This window comes from Mustela nivalis, assembly GCF_964662115.1.
Source record: "Mustela nivalis genome assembly, chromosome: 19".
NCBI classification, from domain to species: Eukaryota; Metazoa; Chordata; class Mammalia; order Carnivora; family Mustelidae; genus Mustela; species Mustela nivalis.
This window is the reverse complement of record NC_139038.1, coordinates 1,089,895-1,102,819: the sequence shown is the minus strand read 5'-3', so window position 1 is coordinate 1,102,819 and position 12,925 is coordinate 1,089,895. Positions and strand designations below refer to the sequence as shown.

The following is a 12,925-nucleotide window of genomic DNA, read 5'->3' as shown; positions in this document are numbered from 1 at the left end:
AGAGACTGAGGAGCCGCCCGGGGCTGGGAAGGCCTGGGCCTATCGGGGCAAGCAGGGAGCAGGAGGCGTACCTAGTCCTCGGAGATGACCCGTTCTGGAGGGGCTCCGGTCATGGGGACCAGTCAGGGTCATGTGTTCCACACAAGCCTCATACACAGGCCCTCAACGGGGTCGGCTGACATAGAGGTCAGGAGCAGGTGGGGGGCGGACTGGGCCTGTCCACAGTGCTGCGTGGCCACTAGGGCCAGGGGTGGGGTGGGAGCTGGGCCCTGTGGGAAGCCACTGGTTTCCCCTCAGTCCCAGGGAGTGACCTAAAGCTGCAAGGAGCTGACAAGAGGGGTGAGCTCCCTGTCCCTGGAGGTATACTAGCAGAGGCTGCTGATCTTAGAGCTGTTTCCAGTCCTGACTCCTTTCCTACTGACCTGCCAGATTCTGAAAACCCGCTTGCACCCCTCTGCTCCCCGCCCCAACATCTCCCAGGGTCCCTGTTGCCTCTGGGATCCAGCACCTTCTCCCGCCAATGCCCAATCGGGTCTTCCTCGGTTGAGTCTGCGTTTGCCCTTGGCAGAGAGGGTGAGGCCTTAGGAAGGAACAGGGAGGGCCTGGGGTGGCCAGGCCAGCAGCGCTGGGGAGATGGGGTGAGGCTGGTGGGCCAGCCTCAGGGCCAGCAGAAGAAGGGAGGGAGTCCCCGCAGGGCCCTGGCCACCCACTCCCTGAGGGAAGGTGGCTCTGCTGGACCCAGGACTGGGGCCAGGCATGAGGGAGACTGTGGCCTCCGTAGCAAAGACCACTGGCACTGGCCATGGACGGGGGCTTTGCTTTGGAGTTTGGACGGTCTGGAGTGGTTCATACATTCCCAACTGCTTACTAACTCCAGATCTGGGGCCACATTGGGGAAGGCGAGGTGCCCGTGCAGTGAGCTGTCTGTGGGTCTGGCCAAGGGGCTTAGGCTGGCCCACCCCCGACTCTGACTCACCTGCCAGTCCTCTCCAGCTCACCCCCACTCAACGGCAAAGCCGCATCAGCCACCCATCACCTCTGGCCACCCACTCACACCCACGCGTCACAGACACATAGCCCTGTCCACACTGCCTCTGCCCCCTCTCCAACCTGGCATGGGCTCTCGTGTCTCCCCCGCTCTGGGTCTCCAGGGGTGACTCCTATTCTCCTGGGAGGAGGGCTTAGTGGTAACTCTGCTTGTAACCCCAGAGCCCCAGCCCAAGGCCTAAATCAATAAAACCCCCACTAAACAGCACATAAACCCAAATCATTCCCTAAATCCCCAGAGTAAAAACCCAGTACAAGCATTTGGGTTTTTCCCTTTGCAGATTTTTTTTTTTTTTTTTAGTAGACATAGTCTCTTTCTCGTTTTACAGCAAACATTGCAAATATAGAAATATTTTTCTGTACAACGGGAGGACGACAGCGTACAGTGGGGACGAAGACAGAGCACATACGCCCAGCCCGCGCCCCTTCCAGCCACACCCCAGGCACAGCCCTCCCCAGTGCCCCTCGCGCCCCACAGGGCTCCGGGCAGGTCCTGGAGGCCACCCGGCTGCCTCGCTTGCTCTGTGCCTCTTTGGTGGCCTCTGGAGTTGGCAGCAAAGAAATGGACCGGGGAGGGGACCCACAGGGATCCACAGCAAACCTGGGCGAGGCAGTCGTGGGAGGAGCCGGGTGGCCACTCTGTGTCTAGCGTTTTATGTCTTTAAGAGAACTTGACTTTTATTATTTTTTGTTTAAAAAAGGAAGAAAATAAAGACAGAGAGTAAGATCAAGAAGGCAGAGAAGAATCCAAGAGGAAAGAGAATGAAAAAAGTCCCCTCCCCCACCCCCATCCCCAGACACAGTTTTCTCAAGTCCCTTGTGTGTGTGTGTGTGTGTGTGTGTGCGCGCGCACGTGTGTGTGGGTGTGTGGAGGCCACGGCTCATTCTCTGTTGGGACTGGCAGCGCCCCCTCCCTGCGCTCTCTGGGGGCCCCAGGCTTCCACCCTGGCTGCGTGTGTGTCTGTGTGTGAGCGTGTCTGTGTGCACGTCTGTGTACACATGTGCACATCTGTGTGAGCGTGTCTGTGTGCACGCATGCGCGTGTCTCCCTGTGTGAGCGTGTCTGTGTGCATGTGTCTCTGTGCGTGTCTACGCGTGTGTACGTGTGTGGCGCGTTGCGTGGGAGTCTCTGGGTTACGATAGCTGCAGTGGGTCTTGTGTCCTTTTTGGTCCCGTGGGCGTCACGAGTCCCGGGGAAGGTGCGGGGTGGGCGCGGGCCGTGGGCTCAGGACTTGTGCTGGGCCGACACGCCCTTCCAGTAGTCCAGGATGTCGTGCAGGTCCTCGTCTTTGGCGAACTGAACCTTCTTGCGCAGGGCATGGCCGGCCGCCATGAACTCCTCGTGGTCCTTGTGGCGCCGGCGGCTCAGTCTGAGGCGCTCCCAGATGCTCTGGGAGGTCCTGCAGGCATACTCGGGGCTGGAGGAGTAGCTCAGGTTGTGGTACTGCGGGGACAGCGGCGAGTAGGCCAGCTCGCGAGGCCGCGGCCGGGTCAGCGGCTCCAGGATGGACGCCTTGCGGCCGCCCAGACTCTCATGGGGCGGGGGCGCGGGGGGCGCGGGGGGCTCGGCCGGGTGGGAGCCGGGGTATGAGTGCCGGTGCTCGCCGTAGTGGCGGCCTTTCTCGGCCTCGGCCCGCAGCACGGCGGCCGCGGGCGTCACAGTGAGGATGGCGTCGGTGGCAGGGGAGCTCTTCTCAATGTACTTGGCCTCGGCAGCGGCGGCCTTGTGGGCGCCGGCGGCCTCGGCGCGGAAGGCTCGCGGGCTGCGTGCGGAGCCGCTGGACGAGGAGCTGGCACGCGGCGGGCCGGTGGCCGCCTCCACGCTGTGGTGCCGCTGCAGACCGTGGCCAAAGGCGTCCTTGTAGACGGGCGCCAGGAAGCCGTGCTTGCCGGCCAGTGGCTCCGACAGCAGCACCAGCTGCGGCTCAGCCGCGGACACGGCCCCGGTGCCGGCCTTGCCGCCCTGGAAGGAGGTGGCCTCAGACTTGAGCGCGTCGATGCAATTGTTGATGATCTGGTTGACCTTGTCCACCTCCTTGGCGATGGTGGAGATCTCGGCCACCGAGCTCTGGCTGTCGGGGCCGGGCCGGCCCAGCTCACAGTCCCTGCGCTCCGCAGGCTCGCCCGTGCGCACCTCCATGTAGCTGCCCTTGCTGGCCTTGGGCGTCTCGCCGCTCTCTGCCAGCTTGTACGGCTCCATCTCGCTGGCTGCCAGGTATGGGATGCGGGTGGTGGCCTCGGGGCCCAGCAGCGGGCCCTGGGACAGCGGGGCCAGGCCGGGGGCCTCCAGCTCGGGCCCGTACTTGAGCTCGATGATGGTCTTCTTGAGGCTGCCGGCCGCGGCCGCCTTCTTGTGCTCTTCCTCCTGGCGCCTCCGCCGGCGCAGGCAGTAGTAGACGGCGCCCAGCACCAGCACCATGCCGAAGAGGCAGCCCAGGATGGTCATGATGTAGTGCGTGGCCGTGGACGGGCTGGGCACGGGGCCGGGCGGGCCGGGCGGCTTGGGCAGGCCGATGGTGAGGCAGGTGTGGTTGTGGTGCAGGCCAGAGCTGGTGGACACCACACAGTAGGTGTAGTTGGTGAGCGTGTATAGGTTGGTCAGGCGGATCTCCTCCTGCGGCTTGGTCAGCCGGGACACGGTGGACGAGCGGCTGTTGTTGAAATGCTCCAGCGTGTACATGCGCGTGAACGGGCTGGGCAGCTGCACCGTGATAGTGGCCGAGTTCTGTGTCAGCTGCTTGACCTTGAGGAGGGGCCGCGCCTCAGCCTGGGGGGCCAGCGTGGGCAGCGCCACCAGCGGCGTGGTGCCGTCGCCGGAGAAGCAGTCCTCATCGGCACAGGGGGGCTCGCTGGGCTCGGGGGGCGGCGGGGGCGGGGGCGGTGGGGGCGCACGGCCCGGGGGCAGGCGTCCCGGCACAGGGGGTGGCTCAGCCACGTAGGCGCCGTCGGTGCACACGGACTGCAGCTTGGCGAGGATGCTGCGCTGGCCGTGGCGGCCCTGGCCCAGCAGGAAGTAGCCGGCGTAGAGCGGTGGCGACTCACACTGCACGCGGTCGTGGGCGTGCGTGGCGTTGGCGAAGGCAGCCAGCCAGCGCAGGAAGCCCAGGAGCTCGCAGGAGCAGTAGAAGGGGTTGCTGTAGAGCTCGCACACGGACAGCCGGGCCAGGCCGGCGAAGGTGGTGCCGTGCAGCCGCTGGATGCGGTTCATGGACAGGTCGACGTTGACGACGTTGGGGCACTCCCAGAAGGCGCCAGGCGTGACCACCTCAATGAGGTTGGCCTGCAGGTACAGGTACTCGAGCTTGGCCAGCCCGCGCAGCACGCCCTCCGTCAGGTTCCGCAGCCGGTTGTAGCCCAGCTGCAGCACCTGCAGGTTGAACTGGCCGGAGAAGGCGCCGTCCTCAATGTAGCCGATCTCGTTCTTGGTGAGGTTGAGGTACGTGAGGTTGCCGAAGTGGCTCAGCGAGGCGTAGTGCACGCTGCGGATCCGGTTCTCGTTCAGCCGCAGGTCCACGATGGTGCTGTTGATCTGCTGCGGGATGGCCTCGTAGGGCGGCTGGTTCTGGCTGCAGATGGCCAGCCACACGAAACCCTTGTCGCCCTCGATCAGCCAGCAGTCTCCGCGGGCCAGGCCGCCCGCGTGCAGCAGGATGGCGGCCGCCACGCACGCCCATAGCGCGCCCCAGAGGCACCCAGCCATGGGGACGGCCTCCGTGGGACAGCCCGCACCGCCTGCCCAGCGGGACCGGCCGGGAGACCCTGGAGGAACCAAAGGGGCCGGCGCTCGCGCTCAGGGGTGTCCTGTCCCAGGCCGCATGCTGGCGTCGTGTGGGCACTGGGAGCCGGCTGCCACCCTCAGTGCCGCAGGCCCCCGGTCATGCGCCTATGTCCTGCCGAGGCCGTGGTCGCCTCCCCCATCGGCCCGGGCGTCTGGACTGCTCCACCCTGCACCTCCAGCTCCACGGTCCTGTGGCAAGACAGAAGAGGGGAGAGCATCAGGAGGGGCTGGGGTTCCGGCAGGCCCCACCGCGGAGGAGCAAGGCCCTGTCGGGCTGCCCAGTCAAACTAGAAGGCATGTTGGGGGAGCCCATGGTCCTACGGGACAATGTTGGGTACCAGAAGGGCACAGGACAGGTTGTGCCTCGAGGGAGGGAGTGAAGGGAAGCCCCCATCCCAAGCCCTCCCCGGCCCCCAGACCCATTTCCTCCCAGAGGCGACAAAACCCCACCTGCTGGGCTGGGCCCTGGAGATTCAAGGACTATGGGTCTGGCACAGGCAGGGCCACTTGCGGGACGGTTGGGGATCAGGGACGTCCTCTCCCAGGAGGGCCCGGCCAGACTCACAGCCACCTGCAGAGGGTGCTTGGAGCCCTGGCCTAAGGGTCCTCAGCCCCAGCACATAAATTCCTCCAGGGCCTAGGGCGCCTCTGGCTCCCCTCCAGGGAGGCGCAGGGAGGCAGCCGGCCCTAGGGACGGCCAGGTTGGGGGCCTGAGCCCTCCCGCACTGGGTCAAGGCACACATCACACTCCTCTGACCCTAAGTTTCCCCAAATTAGACTACTGGATGGTCTCAGGAGAAAGGAGGCTGCCACCACCCCCTCGTGGGTGGATCCCAGTAGAAAGGCTGGGAAGAGAGGAGTGACTCTGCCAAGAAGCCCCCGTGCCCACCCACACCCCCATCCGGGGCCTAGGAAAGGCCCCATCTCTCCCAGCTCTGCCAGCCAGCTCCTGAGACAAGTGTGAGGGGATGGCCACCGGCCCCTGCACAGACCCAGGATGGGACCGTCCCTCCTGGGTCAGACTGGGGAGCTTGCGCACAGGGAGATGGGGCTGGACACAGCAGCTCCCGCCAACGGGAGGACCTCTGGTCTGGGGGACCCGCCCTCTGCCCCCCACCCCAGGTCTCCTGCGGGACAGAAGAGCAGGCATGCCTTTCCTCGTTAACATCTGGATTTATAGCCGGCCTCTGTCACCGCTCTGTGGCCTGGCCGGCAGCCAGCTGAGTGTATTTCACGGATATTGACGTTTGCAACTAGTCTGCACTGAGGCAGCTTAAATTAGGGAACAAAATATAATGATGTGAAATGGATTTTCTTCCCCTTCGGAAACTTCACAGAGCACTGTTTTGATCTGGCTCCTGGGGAGGAGAGTGACTGGCAGATGGGGGGCAGATGGGGGCCAGATGGGACGGGGAGGGACCCGGGGCGAGGTCCTCCTGGCCAGCCTGTGGCTGTGTGACTTCCTGCAAAGCACGGGGCCTCCCCTGGCCGGTGGGACAGGGAGGGAGTCTGTCGGGGGGACGGTGGGGTCCCTGCATGGTGTCCCTGGGGAGGACGGAGGGCATCTCAGTACCTGCCCCTGCCCCTCCACCAGGGGCCCCCCCGGCGCGGGTAAGGCAGGTGGGGGCAACAGGGTCAGGCCGGCTCCCGCTGCTGAAAGCAGGTGCGTAGAGCCTGTCTAGGAAGTGTGGCGTCTCAGCAATGCTGATTGTAATCACCTTTAATCTCTTGCTCAAAATAACCCAAAGTCAAGTTAAGGAGGATTACAGGGGCCTGAAGAAGCCTTATCACAGGCAGACTCCGGTGGAGGAGGGACGGCCTCCAGGCTACAGGCCTCTCCCTGCACCCCCCCCCCCGCCCCCCGCCAGGGCCGCTGGGCCCCTTGGCGGCTCTGGGAGCAGCACGCACACGTGGGTCTGTGTGCGGCGAGGGAGGTGGTGGGGGACGGGGGGCTCACCCCGCAGGCAGGCTCCCACACGTGGGAGCTGGGGTCTGCATGTGCGAGGGGGAGGCTGTACCAACACACATGTTGGGACCCATGTTAGCACCCGTGCATGCAGACAGGGGTGCCTTCGGGAGAACACGGCTCCATGGAAGCCTGCCCATGTGGTGGGTGTGAGCCCCCCGCCCAGCCCCACCCTCCCCAGGGCCCACGTCCAGGAACGCAGCATCTTGGGACAGGCACATGATTCTGGGGACCCGTCTTGTCTCCCCTGTGAACCGCCCCCTCCCCCGGAGCTGCCTCCACCAGGCCAGCCATGTGATGAGGGAGGCAGGGCTGGCCCCCCTGCCCTGAGGACAGGGTACGTCCCCCCCGCCTCTGGCGCTCCCTCTGGCCTGGCAGGTGTCTTGTTCTCACCTTCGTGGGCCATGCCTGCCCCCAGAGCCTGGGCTCTGGGGGGGATGGGCGGCCTCAGGGGGAGGGACATGCTAGGAGTCTGGGTGTGACCCTGCTGGCTGCTCCCCTCTGCCCTCTTATAGCCCCCAAGACCTGGCCTCAGAGGGACGCCAGGATTCTCCTTCTACAGCTCACTGTGCAGATGGGAAATGGGAGACCTGTCTGAGGTCCCAGTGCAAGTGGCCCCGTCCTCCTGTTAGGGCTAGGTGTCCACACCTGCAGGCACCTCGTCCCTCCAGGAGGCCCTCGGCTGCAGGGACTGGGCATCCTGAGCGGAAACGGATGCCCAGGGAAACGGCCTGATCGGCTGGGAGGGCTCTGCTCAGGTGGCATGCTGTCCCTTGGCCTGCCCCCTCCTCCTGGACTCACTCGCTCACCGCCCATCGTCGGTAACGGGCCCCAGCGCCAGCCCCACCCCCGTCTCTCTCTCTCTCTCTCTCACACACACACACACACACACACACACACACACACACGTCGTCCTCCATGCCTGACTGGTCACTCATGAAACAGACGTACCCATAGATGTGGGAGGCACAGGCCTGTGTCACAGCAGCCCCCACCTAACCCTGCCACCCGCACCCCTGCAGGCCGGGGGTCCCTCTGCCAGCACCTCTCCCTCCACACCATCCCTGCCGACTCGTGGTGCCCCATGTGGCCGCTGGCCGCTCGAGCTGTACTGTAGTCCTGGACAGCGTAGTTCTACATTCCACAGAAGCACCTTGACCAGACCCCCCTCCAGCCCATCCAGGCAGTGTCCACCCCGAATGGTCACCAGCGACCCATCTCGCCAGCCCTGGGGGCACACTGTTTCCACAGCAGCCTCTTCCTGGAGCACCTTCTGCTCCAGGTCTGGGAGCAGCCGCTCCTCCCGACCGGTCCCCTCCACAGCCCCTGAGGCCAGACTCCGGCCTCAGCTGTCACCGCCTCTGCTCACTTCCCCGAGGGGATCTCAGCGCCCCTGAGGCTCACGGACAGCTCCCCCCCCCACCTGTGAGCTCGTGCCCCACTCCCCCATTCCTCAAACCCCACACCAGTGCGCCATCCTGGAGCACGCTCTCCCCTCTCCCCACATGCAGCCCAGAAGCAAAAGCATCCCCCCCACCTCCCTGGGTCTCTGGGGTCGTCTCCGGGCCTCTGCCGCCGAGGCCGCGCTGGTCCAAGCCACGGCCCCCTCTGGCCGGGCTCCCACCTCGTCTCCTGCTGCCCACAATCCACCCTCCCCACCGCAGCCACGGGAACCGGGGGGACCTTGGAGCACGGTCATGGGATCCTGCCACTCCGCCATCCCCGCCCACAACCCGGGATGACATCCGTTCTTCCAGGAGGGAGCAGAGGAAAACCCAGGCTCCACCGGGACCTACCAGGCCTCGCCTGCTGGGGCCCCATCCATCCGCCGCCTCCCCCCCCACCGCGTGTGCACCACCCCCGTCCTTCTGGCTGCAGGGCCTGGTCCCTCCCCGCCAAGCAAGAGCTTCGGATCCTAGAGCTCACAGCTCCCCCATCGGAATAGCACCCCTTCCGAGCCCCTGCCCAGTACTTGCTTATTTACTTGGAGTCACTGCTGGCTCCCTCCCTGCCCCCAGTGCCCAGACCCCACGTCCCACCGGCTGGGACGCCTCCCGCCCAGAGCGTCAGCTGACAGGCAGGAGTTGCATGGGGTCAGGCATCGGCCGTCAGCTCTGTTTTCTCATCTGTGAAATGGGAGCCAAACATGCCGCCTTCCCCAGGACCCGTGGGAGGGAGCTGTTCCCACCCCTGCCCTGCAGGGATCCAGACCACCCCACGTCACTGTGAGCCACATCACCCGAGCCGCCTCTGACCTGCGGGTTCAGACACATCCAGCGGGATGAGAAACACACGTCGGCCTCATGTCCTCACTTGGCAAAAACACTCCAGTGCCCCCCACAGTGTTTCTCCGTGCACACCTCGCCTGATGGACAGAGAACCCTGAGCACGTTCCCTCAGCCCCAGGAATCCTGCTGGACCCCTGCCCCCTCCCTTCACGGACGCCTCACGCTGGCCCCTGCAAGGCCGTGTGACAGAGACCCCACACCTCGGAAGGACAGATGGGCCAGGTGCAGCCTGGCACGTCCCAATGGGACGGGGCATGAGTTCTGGCCCTGACCAGAATAGCCTCGGGGCCAGTCCCTGCTCACCTCGCTTCTGCCCTTAGTCAGTGGGTGTAGAGCCTGGGGCCCCCTCATGTCCCAGCAGAGACCAAAAGCACCCCAGCCCCAGGTGGTGCCCTGCACAGTGGCGGATCACGTACACACGACAGCCAGCCTTCTGTGTGTCTGCACATGTGTATAGGGACCTGTGTGCCAAACTGTATCTGCGGCCCCACGCCTGTCTGCACATGCATGTTCACATGTGCCTGGGGGATCTGACAGTGGTCACTGAAGTGGACTGTCCTGAGGTCATCAGATACCAGTGGGGAGGGACAGGAGAGACAGTAGGGCCTAGAAAGGGGCTCCCCTCCCGTCATCACCATGACCATGGGGACAAGTCCCAGAGCCATCACCTCATTAAGCCTCATCACTGCCCTCCACAGGGACAGGGGACAGCCACAGTGCCCTCTGTGGCCCAGGAGAAAGGACCAGCCAGGGAGCCTCAGCTAGTCAGGCAGGACTCAGGCCACCCGAGCTGCTCCACTGACCCCACAGCTCCCCGTGGAGGGTCCCCCTGGAAAGGGGGCAGTTGGAGCCCCTGGCTGCCCAGGGGGTGTCTGGCCCCACCCAGGCCTGCAGGGATGGGGAGGTGCTCACGGGGCCACCCAGGGACGGGCCTGGTTGGGGGGGGGGTGCAGATGGCAGGGGTGACTAGCGTTCCCCAGCCCCGGGGCGTGCAGAGCTGGGGGCTTGGACGGAACCCCAAGAATGCAGAGGGGGAGGGTGGATTCCCTATAAATGTGCTCGGCTATTGTTAGAGGGGCACTCTAGGGGACCCCAGGGTGGATGCCTGGTGCAAAGCCCTGTCTGGGAGCCACGGGCAGTGTAAGCCCCCCAGCAGGTGTATTCATCCGGGAGGGGAGCTGGCCGGCTGAGGGCAGGGGCCTGTCCTGGAGGGTGATGCAGCATCTGGCCATTGGAAGGGAAGCGGGGAGAGCACGAGCTTGGAGAGGACCCTCAGAAAGAAAGAAGTTGGACTTTCCTAAAGAAGCATCACATCTGGACGGCACTGGGGCGGGGGGTTGGGGTTGGCAGGGAGGGACGAGTCTTCCTGCCACTCAGAGTGAGGCCCAGCCTGACTGCAGAAAATACCAGACGTGTGACGGTCCCGCACCCGCACGCACCCGCACACACCCACGTCCGGTCCAGCCCCTGCCAGGAGGGCCCTGGCGTTCGTTCGCATCCTCGTCCACAGCAGGGACACGCGCCAGGCAGCGGATATTTAGGAACAGGTCCCTGAGGCACGGATGGGGCACTGGGGGAACAGCAGGGAACGAGAGGGAGGCCTGCTCAGTACCAGGAAGATGCTGGAAAACTGTAGGCAATCAGGGAAGGCCTCCTCTAGGAGATGCCATGTGAAGGGTTCTAGTAGGTGAGTAGGAGTTTGTTAGGCAAAGAGGGGTTACCGGGCATCCCAGGTGAGAAGGAGAAGGCAGAAGGCACGTGTGATGAGAGCACAGCCCCCACGCAGGGTGTGCAGGGTGCCCAGGAATGGGGCAGGGGTCTCGGAACCAGAGTGGAAGGGCGTGGTGGCAGGAGAGGAACCCAGACTCCCTGTTCCCGAGAGCCTGAGGCATGATGGTGGCACTGGGCTGGCAGGCGGGACCCCCTCCTCCCTCTCAATCCTGGGGTTGTGGGGAAAATTGGCGACAGTGGGGGAGGACAGGGACAGGGACCTGCCCCAGCCTGGCCTGCTCCCAGCCTCAGTTTCCCCACCTATAACATTAAAGAAAGGGTTGAGCTAGGTGCCTCCAAGTGGAGGTGCCCCAAGTCCCACGTGGTGGCTCCTACCCCCCCCCCACCTGGCGTTTGCACACACTGCCCCCTCCACCCGCTGCCTGGGGGGACGCTGGCGCTCAGGAGGCTGGTCCCACCTCTGTTCCCTCATGTCAACCCTGCCGACATGTTGCCACTAATGAAATAAAGAAATATGGTGGTTCCAGGCTTTTAAACTTGTCATGGCCAGATTTGCATAATCACCTGCCTAAAAATACCATTGCTCTGCTCCATCTCAGTGCCCAGACTGGGGGCCAGCGCTGGCCCGGGGATTCTGCACAAGGCCCGACTCTCACATCCCGAGGGAAACGGGCTGAGCGCCAGGCACACGGGGAGGCGGGGAGATGGGCGGGAAGTTAGAGATCGATAACTTTTTACCACTCCAATGTTTGGCCGATAGATCATGTTTACTGCGAACGTTTGTCTGCCGCTGCAGCCGGGCTCTGCCGCAGAGGCCCCGGGGCCGCGACGGGCACAGTGGGAAGTGCCATTGTGGGGCAGATGCCAGGGCCTTGGGCCAGCAGAGCCCGGGGTGGGGTGGTGGTGGTGGAAAGGGGGGCCGGGCCCGCCCACCTGAATGGGGCACACCACCGGCTGGGGCTCCAGGCCCCCAGGCCGGGCCACGAATGTTGGTTCCTCCACGCTCTGGCTGTGTGACCTTGGGCAAGTCACTGGCCTTCTCTGGGCCTGTTTCCTCCTCTGGCAGATGGAGATCACGGGGGCTTATCCCTCACAGCCTCACGGCGAGGGTAACACGACCTTACTCTCCATACCTTCCTGCATGTACGCGCGCTCTATATTCATTTCCTCCTAGGGCAGCCCCTTGGCCTCAGGCGGGCAGGGGAGGGAATGCACTGTTCCAGGCCGTGTGGGTGGACTGAGCAGGCCAGCAGGACAGGCCTTGGGGGTTTTTTGACTTCAGGAGCTACCCATCCCGGTGCCCCCAGCACTGGGGCCGAGCGGGCGCCGTCCCCAGCCTCATCACCCACCTTGAGCCTGCCCTCCCTGCTCCTGCTCCGTATTCACCCACGGAGGCTGGCCCGGGCTCCTGCAGCCGGCCGGCCCGCAGTGCTGACTCAGCCGGGCTCCAACCTCAGGACTTGGCCACAGGGTCGGCCTGGCAAGCCCCCGACCTCAGCTGGCCCTGCCCTCGTCCTCTGGGAGGCAGGCTGGGAGGCCCACGGTGGAGAGACCGTCCCTTGTCCCTTGCCCTCCACCCCACAAGGGTACATGCAGAGGGAGCCGGGAAAGGTGACGGGATGGGGCCCAGGGAGAACAGGGAGGACATACCTCACCCACCCAGTGACCTTGGGCGTCCCCCGGAGCCCGGAGCCTCAGCCTGCCTGGCTAGAGTCCGGGATGGGCAGCAAGCATGCAAACAGCAGTGGTCTCCGGTTTCCTATAGGACCCCACGTGCAGCGAGTGTCTCCTGTGTGGGAGCACCCCCAGGAAGACGGAGAGGAGGGAAAGCCAGCAAGCCCAGGCTTTCCCCCCGAGCAAGGGCAAGGGAACATGGCATCAGAATCCACCACTTCGCTTGGTAATTCCAGCCCTACCCCGGGGTTTCCAGGGGAAACCCTGCAGCTGGAACCCAAGCTGCAGCCCGGGGCGGGGCTGGGCCAGGGTTCCTGGAGGGGCAGGCACAGCAGCAAAGGCCCCAGGCAAGGCTGGGGGCTGGAGTCTGGCCCCCACAACGCCGGGCTCCCTCCGTCCCTGTCCCGCCAGGCCCCGCAGCTCCCGGCTGCTCTGAGTTAA

General features: G+C 64.7%; 1 protein-coding gene across 4 annotated transcripts in view; it reads right to left on the bottom strand.

Moving 5' to 3' along the window:
• Nucleotides 1-1,307: 1,307 nt before the first annotated feature.
• ELFN1 (extracellular leucine rich repeat and fibronectin type III domain containing 1) overlaps nucleotides 1,308-12,925 on the bottom strand; it is a 68,967-nt gene continuing 57,349 nt past the window's right edge. For all 4 annotated transcript variants that reach the window (XM_082713869.1, XM_082713870.1, XM_082713872.1 and 1 more), the window contains exon 3: nucleotides 1,308-5,014. In XM_082713869.1, coding sequence (XP_082569995.1) covers nucleotides 2,273-4,747 — 2,475 coding nt within the window. In that variant the 5' untranslated portion in view covers nucleotides 4,748-5,014 and the 3' untranslated portion in view covers nucleotides 1,308-2,272. The remainder of the gene's footprint in view (nucleotides 5,015-12,925) is intronic.